We start from the raw sequence: 13,553 nt of genomic DNA on the forward strand, positions 1-13,553 counted from the left end.
CTACCCAATATCTGTTCTTGGCAAAAGATCCACAACATCATTCCCAACATCCTCCTGTTCCTCTTCCTCACCATCATCCCCACTTACTGCACTGTTCCTGGAGATGCCACGAATTGGGGCTGGCGCTGTCTGCCCTTGCATCTGCAGGCAACATAAAAATCATCAACAGCTATTCTACCATTTTTCTTTTGATATTACAAATAAGAACACTTGGATGATATGAATATGGAGCAACAGATTACTAAAACATTACTCTATTGAATCAAAACCAGAATACTTTTGCAGTTCCTTGTGGAAAAGTGGCTGTTGACATTGACAGACACAATGAGTTTGGAGCTGCTTTGGTGAGCTGTCTTTGAGAATCTGGCCCACTTATGAAAACACAGCCACAATATTGCCACAGATTCAAGCTACTGAAGTAGTTTTAATGAGATGTGGTAAATAAGAGAACTACACTTCACACCTTTTCAAATTCTGCATCTATCTGGGAGAGAAGTGCTGGCTTCTCATCCTCGAAAAACATTCTCAAAGGAGGTCCAACATAAAGGTACATGACTCCCAGCAAGGTAATGGCAGAAGTCCTCACAGCCTGCCAGAAGGAAGATAAAAGCAATCAGTCAGTCTTCAAATTAAGAACTGATAATAATTAAGGGTTAAGAAAGTCTAAATTTACTCACTGGGTTAGTTGCAGCAAGAGCTGTCTTGACATTACTGATGAAAGCTTTGACATTCAGTCTGTAGGAAAAAGATTCCCTCCATCAGTAAAATGCAACACAGGAAGCACCAACAATAAACATCACAAAAGGAAAAAAAAAGTGCTGGGAACATATTCATACAAGTAACTTGCAAGCAGAAGATATTTACACTTCAGAGATATAGTGTATATATAGTAGCCAGAGATATAGTAGCTATATAACTAACTATTGAAAGAGTGAGAGAGCCTACTAAGAAAATCAATACAGTAAACATAAGAATTTGTATCTAAGCTGCTACTATAACAGCTGGAAACTATTTTAAACTGCATCAACCATATGACTGCTAGGACTGAAATCCTGAGGGATCTGCCTGGAATGATTTTAAGCACTCAATACATGATACACCTGAAGTAAGAGTGGAATAAACTCTATTACATACGCTTGACCACATTCTGTTAGGAGACTGATGATTAAAATTAAGGAATGCTGCCCCTGATTCTGGTGGAGAATCCATTTCTTACCCTTGTAGTGCCAGATCATAGAATCATAGAATCATAGAATCCTAGGGGTTGGAAGGGACCTCGAAAGATCATCTAGTCCAACCCCCCCTGCCAGAGCAGGGCCCCCTAGAGTACATCGCCTAGGAACGTGTCCAGGGGGGTTTTGAATGTCTCCAGTGAAGGAGACTCCACAACCCCCCTGGGCAGCCTGTTCCAGGGCTCTGTCACCCTTACAGTAAAAAAATTTTTTCTGATATTCAACTTGAACCTCCTATGCTCCAATTTACACCCATTACCCCTTGTCCTATCACTGGTCACCATAGAGAAAAGCCTAACTCCATCTCCCTGACACTCACCCCTTACATATTTGAAAACATTGATGAGGTCACCCCTCAGTCTCCTTTTCTCCAAACTAAAGAGCCCCAGCTCCCTCAGCCTTTCCTCATAAGGGAGATGTTCCACTCCCTTAATCATCTCAGTAGCTCTGTGCTGGACTCTTTCAAGCACTTCCCTGTCCTTCTTGAACTGAGGGGCCCAGAACTGGACACAATACTCCAGGTGCAGCCTCACCAATGCAGAATAGAGGGGGAGGAGAACCTCTCTTGACCTACTAACCACACCCTTTCTAATGCACCCCAGGATGCCATTGGCCTTCTTGGCCACAAGGGCACATTGCTGGCTCATGGTCATCTTCTTGTCTACCAGATGCAACTGGCACTTAGCTACCAGTCAGCTAGAACTTCATCCTGCCAATCAGCCTCAAAATCTCTCACAAGGACAACAGAAAGGATGCTGGTATGGTCTCTTCTCTAGGCTGTTGGGTTTTGTGTTTTGTTTTGTTTTTTTAACTATACATTTTAGGGATACACCTGGCTGCAGGTTTATCCAAATAAAACAGCAACAGCAGATGTGTCATACCACAGATCCTTGCCCAGCCCACTCCTACAGTACATAAATCTTAAGAAAAATGCTTTTAAGAAGGCAGCATCATGAAGAAAGCATCTAGTAATTACATTCTACACTATTAGTAATGTCAGATACCTTCATTTACACATTTAGAGCTAGAAGAGGACCTGACAGAGCTGGCATCAGAGTTTAAAGAACAAGACTTCAGATACACTCACAGCCTCACTCTTCACACCAATTTGACAATTCTTAGTCCTAGATTAGAAACATTGAAATTTCCATTAGCAATTGACTTAAAATACATACCCAGAAAAACCAAACTCCTTAATTGCATTTGAAAGCCAGTTCAAAGTTTCTGACTGGTTTTTAGGATTCTTTTGAGAGAAAGCCATAGCCACAACCTGGAACAGAAGAGAGCTAAGTGTAAATTTCCACTGGCAAACCAGATGACAAACAAAGCACTTGAATAACAGAATCAAGAAAAACAGAACACAAGTAAACTGGGACAGCTGGGATAACAGTGTGATACAACAAACCTTTCCTAGTAGCAGACTAGGATTGCAACTGAAGTGAACCAGAAGGTCCTGGAAGCACATGAAGACAGCTAGATACCTTTATGGTAGATGTGTACCTGCTCTGGCAGGATTTCAGCAAAATACCAGAATTTATTACTTCATATTTGCTTTTCTGGAGGAGCTTGTGTTTAACTTCTGTCTTAGAAGGTAGCTTGAGCTATCACTTTCAGGCAACACAGAAATAACAAAGATTTAGGATTTACTGTTCAGACTGAAAGAACACCCCACATACTATTTCTGATTTTATTTCCTGGAAACATACCTTTGCTGCTCACTCACCTGCTCAGCAGTCCATGGCAACTGACATGCCTCTGCTATTGCTGTCATGGCTTCTTTTGCATTACTGCCACATTTCACATCACCAACCTTGTCTACAAGACCATCCAGCACAACCTGTGCTGAAGTTTTGGAGAAGGTTCCTTTCTGTGCAATCAATGCAACTATATGCAGCTTCATCTGCATCACCTACAACATCCATAACAGCAAGGAAGTTACTCATGTGGTGTGTATTACAGACCAATTTTTGTGGTTTTTCTATAATCTGTGTATTTTTAGATATACACAAAAAATAATCTGTGTAAACACAAACATATACATAAAATAAATATTTGAGTACCTATACAAAAATGTATATCTACTGTATTATACACGTTTGTGTTCAGACAAGTATGTATTTTATATACACACACTTGTATTTATATTGTGTGATTATACACAAATTATATATAAACACATTTTAGTAGCTATACATAAAGAGAGGCAATCAACAATACTGGGCAGCTGTCACCCACTTTTAGAACTTATATATTCACACCTCCATACACATACCCACACACATATACACATCTACAGATCTTCAACTGTTGTCTCTGAGGCTCAACTGTCAGCAGAAATCAAATTTAATTTCAGAGTTTATATTCTTATTGACCACAAATACAGATGTGGTCATGGTGCTGGGGCTGTCAGTGACACACATGCAACTATAGCCTTTTAACTGGAAGCACAGCTTACATTTAGTATAAAAAAGGGACCATTAATTACTGAAGAATAACATTACCTGAAAATTTGTTTCCTTCCAACCAGGTTTCTTGGCCAGCATTCTTACTAGAGCTTGGCAAGGCATTTCACTTCTCTCCATCAGCTCAACAGCCTTAAGGAAAAACATTAAGGTAGCCAGTGGGTTGCAAGTGATACAAAACCCAAAACACAAAAGTTACCTCTGCCCTCCTACAGCTGATGCCTTTTGGGCTGTGAGGGGTTTTATGACAGATACCATGTGAAGAAAGCCAGGCTTCACATGAGTGAAGCATGATGGTTTTTACTTTGTGACTACATGAAGCACCTCCCACCAGCTGTAAAGACACTGTAAAGATACTGTATACATCTTCAAACATCAACTACTTGCCTGCTGAAATTTTAGTATTATTGCTAAAATAATTGCTACCTAACATGCAGTAATCAGAGACTGACAACTGATTTTGCCCAGTCACTGCAAAACTTTTTTTAAGCCTCTATCTTTGAGACTAGGCTTTAGAATTATGTATTATTTAATTAAAATAAAAGAGACCTCTATGCATTCTCAACCCACATACAAATATTTTTAACATAAGTGTAACTATTGACATTTAATTAAAAGACCTACTCCACACTGTCTTGGAGTTACAGCCCATTAAAAGCATAAGCCACCTGCCTTTTGCAAGTAATGTTTACTTTATCTGAATTCATGTCTGACATCTGACAGATCATTGCTACTGGTGTGCCTTTAAAGAGTGACCAGGCCTAAAAAGCTGAAGAAAATGTCTTCTCTCTTTACCCACCTGCCTCTTCTTATCAGCAGCTACAAACTCACCTTCTGAAACTCCTCCATGGAGGCAAGCCTCTCTTTCCAGTTACCACTGTCCAACTGCTGGATACAAGAAGCTGGAAGGACAGCAGCAGCTTTCTCCTCACATACTTCTATCTGCAAACAGACCAGAACAAGGTTAAACACCTCACTGTAAGCCTGGAATGACCTCACACTGTGGCAGATTTACAAAATAGGAAAAGTTGTCTGATGTAGGTTTAAGGACTTCACATGGATTACAGTTTAGGAACTTTATGAATCTGAATTCTGTGAAAGCTGTGAAATTTACTGAAAAAGTAATCCCTGGAAAGTATATAACCAGTCCTCAACAGCCACTCTCTACTTACAGAATCAAGCACAGGGAATCTAAAATTTGCAGGATAATTTTGTATAAAGCCTGAATAAACATTTCCAACAATCAGTCAGTGGTTGATGAGGGTGGAGATCGAGCTTCTGCATCCATTTTTTCAAACTGAGGAAAGAAAATTTAGTATATGCAAAACAATACAAACTACCCTTGTTACACTAGTGCCTGTATCACCTTCAGGAGGCACATATTCACTTTCCCCTATATCCCTAGCCCTATAAACTGGAAACATCATGGGAAGCATTGTTTTAAGAGGCAGTCTAAATATAACTGGCAGTCAAAAAAACTTGCATATATAACAAAGCTTTACTAGCTTTTGTTTTCCTGTTTGACCTACAGATAGCTCAGTTTACCTGATTACCTACCAAGAAGGTAGGCAGATGTCCAATTAACATGAAGAATTCAGTAATTTTCTTGAGGTGTAACTTAATATTAGCAGGATGGACTAAACCTGTATTAGTTTGTGTAATTATTATTGTAGTATATTTCATATTTCAAGGTGAACTCCAGAATACTGTAAACCCCACATTACAACTAAATTGCATATGAAGTGGTCGTAGCTTCACTTGTTTCATTGGTTCCTAGAGAGATGACATGAGATATCCTATGACATTAGCTTGAAACATCAGTTTTACCAGTTATGAATTAATTTAAATGTATGGCTTTGCCTTGTCCTAACAGGACCCACCCCCCAACTTCAGTGAAAAATCCTGTAGCAGCTGGAGAACTGATAACATCCTTATATCAGAGAATTGCAGAATACTCACTGAGAGCTCTGGTTCAAATATCTCTTTGGTCTCAGGACCCTTCTTGCCTTTAGTCCCAGCACCTCCCATGCCTGCAGCTGCAGCTGGTTTGCCTTTCTTGGGTGGGCCCCCAGGCTAGAAATGAAATGGGTAAGTTAGCAAAGAACAGGACTCCAGCCCAGACACCAAAATAACTACTTTTCCTACACTTCTCCAGCCTAACATCAGAAAACATTTCTCTCTATTACCCTAACAGTTGTAGGCAGAGAAAGATTCATACTAGAGTTTAATTTATAGGTTGCTTTCAGGCTACCAGGCTTTGTAAGACACAGTAACAGGGATACACAGAACAATGACAGATGAAAAGAGAAGGAATATCTGCTATTTGTGAGGGTCCAGGAAATAATGAGCATTTGTATATTCTCCTATAGATACTGGTTAGATATTAAACTTGAAACTGGTGACTCTTTCCTATGCTACCAGGGTATTAGTAGACTGAAAAAAAATGATCCATTTTACTATTTACTTTGAGGTATCCCACCTAGAGAACTAAACAGGGTATTACAAAGACCATCTATATTGCTACTTAGGTCAACTTCAAAAATACAAGTTATAATTTTGAAGCATTACAGGTTAATGGTTCAATTTATTTATGTTAAACTAGAAACAACACTAAAGAGAATACTGAACACTTCATTAGTAACCTTGCTAGCTGTAAGAAACATGGATTTCAGCCAAATATTACTACACCACCACACAACACACTGATGCTACAACACCCTCTGAAGGCCTCCAGCACCCTGTCACTATTTTGGTACCAAAATCTGGTATTAAAACAGAAGCGACAAGACAATTTGACAAAAACCAGATTTCATCAAGTACATTCTCAAACTCCAGGATTGTTTTTGTTGTTGGGCTTGCTTAGTCCTACGGAAAGAGTGATTCCTCAGTGGAAGGTGTTCTGTAGGGCCACCTCTGTGATCTCCATCAACCAACTCTCAGTGCAATCACAAACAGCTGTAATTCTCAGAAAATCTCTTGGCAGTCTCTTACCTTCACAGCAGGTGCTTTCTTCAGTGGCCCTGGCTTGGCTGCTGCATCTTTTGCTTCTTTATCTCCAGACCCTGAAAGAGCTGGAGCCTTTCCATTAACAGCCTTGCCTTCTTTTTTCTCAGCAGCTCCTCCTGTCTTTTTACCATAAATCAGCTCTACCTTCTCAGCACACTCTTTAATCTGTCAAGCAATTAAAAAAACCAAAAAACAAAAACCAAACAGGGTGTAGAAGAAGGGGGGAAAAAAAGGAAGGGGAAGAAGAACAAGAAAAAAAAGTTATTTAGCTACCACAACTGGATGTAAAATATCCCTTCAAGAGCAGTGATTCAAACTTGACTACTCTGGAAAAAAATGTAAAGAGTTTAAGTTGTTTACTCCACCAAATCCTGTTAACCTGTTTTCCTTGCAGTAGTAATGTTAACCAGTCAATGGCATAAGCCACCACTCTATTGCTACAATAATTTTCTAGTTCAAAATGAAGTGCATTTATACACATAAAAAGCAGTGGCACCCACCTAGGACTTACAGACCCTCTAAAGACAAATTCTTAGCACCTTAAGTTAAAAAAAAAAAATCATGCAGTTAACAAACCTGGCAGCTTATCTAAAAGCATGAAAACGTTGCTGCTGCAAAGTTTTTAATACCAAATCCTGTCTAGTAATAGAGACTTTTACCACCTGGTTGTGATGCAAAATCTTAAGCTTTGTTTTAGACACCAGAGAAAACATTCAGAAACAGAAAAAACACCACATACAAACAGCCAAACAAAAGCAAAACAAACACTAACCCAAACTTCACAACTCACCTCATAGATAATACAGGTTTGAAGCCAAAACAGATAATTTATGCAAGAATGAAAAGGTGTAATGTTAACATACTAATGCATTTTAGAAAGCAAAAAAATTGCAAAAATCTGCACTGAAAGTTATTAGCTAAAGCACCCTGTCTTCAGTCTCCTCTAGCTAAAATGAACCTCAAATAGATACATGGAGCTTTTTTTTTTTTTCACAACATTTATGATAAACTCACCCGATCAAGCTTTAGTTTGTCTACATCTGCTAGAAAAGGATTCACAGCTTTCTCTCCAGCCACCTTCAAGGCAGTGCCTAATGCTTCAAATCCTGCATCTCTTACTTCAGGAGCAGAATCATTGATATGCTGCAGAAAGAGACAACTTGTATCAGGACTTGCAATTCTTACCTGAGCAGATCCCTAAATCCATCTTTTGTACAAATTCCCTTCCCTTTTTTAGAAATCAACATCTACAACAGAGTAATCTTTAACATTACACTGAAGAAAAAGGTTATTTTCCAAGTACTGCTTTTCCATGTACTGATCAAGTCTACTGTTTCTCAGATATAGAAAGCTTCCCATCTTTGAATCTTGTGCACAAGATGAGAGTAAACATTCCTGCTTTGATAGATACTGCAACACCACAGAAGTTCACAAGGAGTTCTACAACCCTACCCAGATCTTCATTTTTGAAGCCAGTGATATTTCCCATAACAAAGAAAGGGCTATTTTGCATTAAGAAAGAAGTACACATCATTGTAATTTACCCTGATAAATGCTCTGGTGTAGCTGCAGTGTATGATCAACAGTGGTTCTTTTATTCATGGTAAATTACATGGAGCATTCCAACTAAAACTTGCTAGAGAAGTCCACAAGAAGAAAGGGGCACAGTGCCCAGAAATTTCATAGCTGCAAATTATCTGTCTTAGTCTATTATAAACATGGGGAGTCTGCAGTTCCAGAGAAACCAAGAAAAAGAAGACTAAACTGTTCCCATGACTGACAGTCCTCTCCAAGTTTGGCATCAGGTAAAACTGACCCTGCTGGCTACACAGCACACCAGCACCCTTTAGTCTTAATGCTACCAGAAGGGTCTTTCTCCCACAACAATCCAGTGCCTCACAATAATAGTGCTTGAGTAAATGCCAGAGAACTACCAGCTTCTCCTGCTTTACCTTTAGAAGTGCAGCACAGAAAGGTTTTAACAGGCTTTTTGGCAGAGTAGAAGGTGTACAGTGCCGGAAGCTCCTTGCAATGAAAAGGGATGTTTGTTGCTTAATTGTTGGGTTTTTGTTATCCATCACTGCCAACACATCTTCACTTATGTTCTGCAAGGTGGTCTGCAGTGTTGGATAAAGAAGTCATTAAGTTGCAGTTAAGTAAGAGAAAAGTAAACAAAAACTAGAGGCCAGTTCTCAGACAATGGGAAAAGTGCCACACTTACTGTAAGAAAGATTGCATCAATGGCCTCCTGCAGTGCCTGTACTACCTGAGGCTTTTTCTCTTTAAATTTCTCCAGGATTGTTGGAACAACCTGTGGAAAAGGGAAAATAAACCAGTGGAAAAGGTAATCCCCTCTTCATTGATACAACCAGAAAGCCTGCTCCCTGGAATTTTGCAGAGGAGTAAAAAATGCATCATTGCTGCCCCTTCCAGGAGTACACAAACAGCAGTATGAACTATTTAAACTAGCTGATCTCCAGCATTATTTGCATTCCAGTCCATCTATTAATAATTACAGATTTCTGAACAAATTCACAGCAAAGATAATCAAAAGGCAGATATACAAGTTCACCAGATACACTGGTCTGGAACACAGATCAACAGAATGGAGATTGTGTTCTTGGACTACAAGAATCCAAGGAGGTACATAACCTGTCCTCTCTTTCCCAGCTTCCTTACAGCACCCAGCACAGCTCAAGAAGCCCTCAGTTGACCCCCAGCTCTGAAGACTATGGTTCTAAATCAAACTGAATACTTCTTGGAGCAAACACACCCAAGAAAGAAGTAGATATTTTTACTTACATGCCCTGCATACTGTCCAAATTTCTTTCGGAGGCCAGTAGCCAGTCCAGCAAGGCATTTGGCAGCCAATGCAACCAACATAACATTTGTATCCTTTCCAACAACCTGGAGAGAATGTCAACAAGCAGTGTTAAAGACTGAAAATCCAAGTTTCAGAGACATGGAAGGATTTCTTAAAACAGTCAGTGGGCCACAGAGTGGGTTATTTCCATCACTGTTCCAGCTAGTAATTTTCTAGTCATCAGTATTAAATCAGCTGTAACCTCTAAAATATAATACAAATAAATTACAAAAAATAAATTAGATTAAACTATCTAGGTTTTATTTATTACCTTTTTGAGAACTTTAACCAAGTCTGCATAGTCTCCTGATTCCAGCTTGGGATTTTTCACCAGCACTTCAACAGCTTCTAGAGCTTCTTTCCTTTCTTGCCACTTTTTTGCTTCCTGCGGAGTAAATAATTTAGATTCTTTTTAAAATACAATTTTAGACAAGCATGCTTTCCAGAAACTACAGATTTTAAAACTTAACTCTAGAGAGACTTTGGCTCTCTCAAGGTAGAGTTCAACATCAATAATTGCAATTAGATATAAAATACACTCTTTACCCAGGACATCTCAGCTCCTCAAAATTAGTTTTCTTGATGGTAAGTAGAATTTTAAAACTTAGTCTATATTTTACTTGCCCCAGCCTGCTATTATCCATGTAATAGTAAAGCACCCATTGCAGAATGCCAGTAAATCTTAAGATTCATTAGCTCCACATGCCACAGAATGAACTAATAGTATTTAAGTTTATGCTTACTATTTTCTCATAGAAGTCCTTGGGAAGCTTGGAAAGAATTTCTACAGCTTCAAGCAACTCGTATGCATCCACCTGTGGTACCGCCTCTTCCTCATCATCACCTCCTGCAACCAGGAGAAAAATACAAGCAGAGTGACAAGTAAAGTTTTTATTACAGCACCACTCTAAGTTCATTGCTCAAAAATTACTACCAGCAGTTGTTTTTTTCTATTCAGAAGGACAGATATCATCTAAAGTTTTTGCTCCACCCACGCTTTCTTGCTGTGTAGTGCACTTCCCAAGTCTTGCAGCAGGTTTGAATTCAACACATCTTTATTTTTTTATTTTTAACTAATTTAACACATTCCCTCACAAGTAACACACCAGTGACAGACTTCCCAAGGAAGTCAAGAGAGCAAATAATTTACCTCCATCTGCATCTCCTCCAACTGCCTGCTGCTGCTCAAATTTTGCTTTCAGCTCCTGTTGGGAACGCAGGAACCTGGTCTGCTTAGGGGCAGATGATGAGACTTTGACCCATTCTTCTTCCAGTTCTTTTAGCTGTCAAAAGAGAAAAGAATCACATCTCAAGACAAGAAACACTTCATGGAATGCATTGCAGTTTTCCCATTTCAAAGCCAAGGTAGCATCATCTTTCAAGTTCTTTTTTCTGCCACCAAAGAAAATACTTCCCCTTCACATTCAGTGTTCAGAAGCTTTTGACCAATTAGATCAACAAAACACAATATCATCAACAGAAATATAAATGCAAAGCAATTACACAAGAACAAACTGTAGAACATTCAGAATGGTGTGGCCTTTGTGGAAGCTTTAAAATAAAAGTGGCAGAGAATGAAAGGAAGATCTGTTACATCTATGCTACTAAAATACACTAAAACTATGACAAAATATGTTGAGCTTCATTTGATGAGACACTTGGTGGTTTTTTTTTTAAACTGTGCCTTTCCCAACAAGTTAGTGCTTGAACTCACCTGGACACAATTAATTCAAGTGAGTATGAGAGAAGGATGCAGAAATAATTTTCAAAGTTTTTTTAAAAAGGAATGTTCCACCTCTAATAGCATAGTTATCATAACGTAATGCCATGTCCTGAAGTGGAACCGTCATATCTTAAGCAGTACCAGAATAAGCCAGATAGAAGATAAGACTTCATAAAAACAGAGAAAATGGAGAAGAAAAATGGTCAGCTTGAAGACTTTGTGTCCAGTTCTGGGCCCCTCAGCTCAGGAAGGAGATTGAGGTGCTGGAGCAGGTCCAGAGAAGAGCAAGGAGGCTGGGAAGGGATCCAGCACAAGTCCTGTGAGGAAGGGCTGAGGGAGCTGGGGGTGTTGAGGCTGGAGAAGAGGAGGCTCAGGGGAGACCTCATCACTCTCTACAACTCCCTGAAAGGAGGTTGGAGCCAGGGGGGGGTTGGGCTCTTTTCCCAGGCAACTCTCAGCAAGACAAGAGGGCACAAGAGGTCTCGAGTTGTGCCAGGGGAGGTTTAGGTTGGACATTAGGAAAGAATTTCTTTCTGGAGAGGGTGATCAGACACTGGAATGGGCTGCCCAGGGAAGGGGTGGATTCTCCATCCCTGGAGATATTTCAAAAGAGCCTGGATGTGGCACTCAGTGCCATGGGCTGGGAACTGCAGTGGGAGTGGATCAAGGGTTGGACTTGATGATCTCTGAGGTCCCTTCCAACCCAGCCCATTCTATGATTCTATGATAAGACTTCCATTGCATGGATCTTTTACAAGGGTAACCATTTGCCTCGGGTTAGATCTCCAAGAAATATCATTCTGCTTCCCAAATCACCTCCATAGTTTCTATGTGATGCTTCCTCCCACAGCTTCATAGATATTCAGAGCAACAAGAGATTGTTATTTGTAAAGAAATTGGGTCAAAGGGGGACTAACGTTTCTGGTAAAATTACAAGAAGCTAAAAAACTGCATTGCTCAGACTGAAAAATTCCAGCCTTGACTTTAAAAAATGCCCAACACAGCACAGGATAAGAGAAGGTGTTCATGGCAGTGTTTTCTCAAATGTCTGGATACAGACCTGCTTTCTCCTTACCTGAACAGAGTTGATATTCTGCAGTGGAGGTCTCAGAGCATCCCTTATCCAACGGTAGATCTCCACAGCAAGGAGTTTGGCTTCATCCCGAACAGCCTTTTCCCGAGACTCAAAAAGTTTTGGCAGTACTTTAATAATTGGCTTCAGTGAGATTATTTTTGAACCAAATTCACTGGAAGTTAAAAAAACATGGAATTAGCACCAATGTCCAGGTAGAAACCAGAGGGTGATCCACAAATAATAACAGCTTTTCTATAAACTATCCATGAAGTGTGTAATTTACTTAAATCATTAACAATTACTTTGTGATGCTACTCATATTGTCAAATTTAAAGGATATTTGCCCTATCATAACAACCCTCTCCATGACCACCTTGGAATGACAAAATTAGGCTTCTGAAATTGCTTCAAAGCACTTAATCCAATCTGCTGCTTACATCTGTTCCCCTGTTGGGGGTAGGGGAGTGTGGAAGTAGGGGAGAAAAAAAGAAAGTGCCTTTAGATCAAAACCTGTATGACCTACTTTTTTTTTTTTTTTTAATGAGAATAACATCTCCTTTGTCTATCCTTGGAGGCAAACTTCAGTAAAAGCCTTAGTCACTTGTCCCCTTGTTGGGCCAGATAATTATAATGAGCCTCTATCATCTTCACAGAAAAAACATGGGTTGAACTGTGTTGCTAAAAGGACACAAAATCAAGTTTCTCCAAACAATCACCCACCCTCTCAGCAGACTCTACAAACTGTGCTGAGCTTCATGCACCAAACTTCCTTTTTCAATTACTGCTGATGATGAGAACATGGGAACTTGCTTCTCATACTCACAGCACAATCAATTGCTACAGCTCTTAAAGCATCACACCTCAATCACTGCAGAAGCCATATTTTTTGTTGATTAAGCAGCATTTCTTTTCCATGAGAATTCTGAATTAACCTTTGCAATAACATTTTTTCTTTCAGCTGCCCTCCAATCAAGTACATGAAAGAGCTGGCAAAAATGGCTGCTCAAGAACTAAAACTTACATGATTCACTCTAAAAATTCTACTGCTAAACATTTTATTCACACCTGCTTTGTGAAATATTAAGTATTATAACAGGCAAAGGAGGCTCCAGTCCTAGAAACAACAAAATTTAATATAAACAAATGAGTTGCCCAAGAGTTTTATTTTTCTACCACAGCTCAAAAAAGGGGT

General features: G+C 39.5%; 1 protein-coding gene across 7 annotated transcripts in view; it reads right to left on the reverse strand.

Moving 5' to 3' along the window:
* Positions 1 to 13,553, reverse strand: part of CKAP5 (cytoskeleton associated protein 5) — a 48,867-nt gene that overhangs the window by 21,340 nt on the left and 13,974 nt on the right. For all 7 annotated transcript variants that reach the window (XM_071744823.1, XM_071744822.1, XM_071744821.1 and 4 more), the window contains exons 5-21: positions 12,362 to 12,533; positions 10,714 to 10,846; positions 10,307 to 10,410; positions 9,835 to 9,948; positions 9,503 to 9,607; positions 8,922 to 9,011; positions 8,653 to 8,817; positions 7,715 to 7,843; positions 6,686 to 6,865; positions 5,654 to 5,767; positions 4,526 to 4,636; positions 3,734 to 3,826; positions 2,956 to 3,141; positions 2,408 to 2,502; positions 678 to 735; positions 464 to 589; positions 5 to 141 (exon numbers count right to left, since the gene is read on the reverse strand). In XM_071744823.1, coding sequence (XP_071600924.1) covers positions 5 to 141; positions 464 to 589; positions 678 to 735; positions 2,408 to 2,502; positions 2,956 to 3,141; positions 3,734 to 3,826; positions 4,526 to 4,636; positions 5,654 to 5,767; positions 6,686 to 6,865; positions 7,715 to 7,843; positions 8,653 to 8,817; positions 8,922 to 9,011; positions 9,503 to 9,607; positions 9,835 to 9,948; positions 10,307 to 10,410; positions 10,714 to 10,846; positions 12,362 to 12,533 — 2,112 coding nt within the window. The remainder of the gene's footprint in view (positions 1 to 4; positions 142 to 463; positions 590 to 677; positions 736 to 2,407; positions 2,503 to 2,955; positions 3,142 to 3,733; positions 3,827 to 4,525; positions 4,637 to 5,653; positions 5,768 to 6,685; positions 6,866 to 7,714; positions 7,844 to 8,652; positions 8,818 to 8,921; positions 9,012 to 9,502; positions 9,608 to 9,834; positions 9,949 to 10,306; positions 10,411 to 10,713; positions 10,847 to 12,361; positions 12,534 to 13,553) is intronic.

The sequence above is a fragment of the Heliangelus exortis genome, chromosome 5, assembly GCF_036169615.1.
Source record: "Heliangelus exortis chromosome 5, bHelExo1.hap1, whole genome shotgun sequence".
Classification (NCBI taxonomy): Eukaryota; Metazoa; Chordata; class Aves; order Apodiformes; family Trochilidae; genus Heliangelus; species Heliangelus exortis.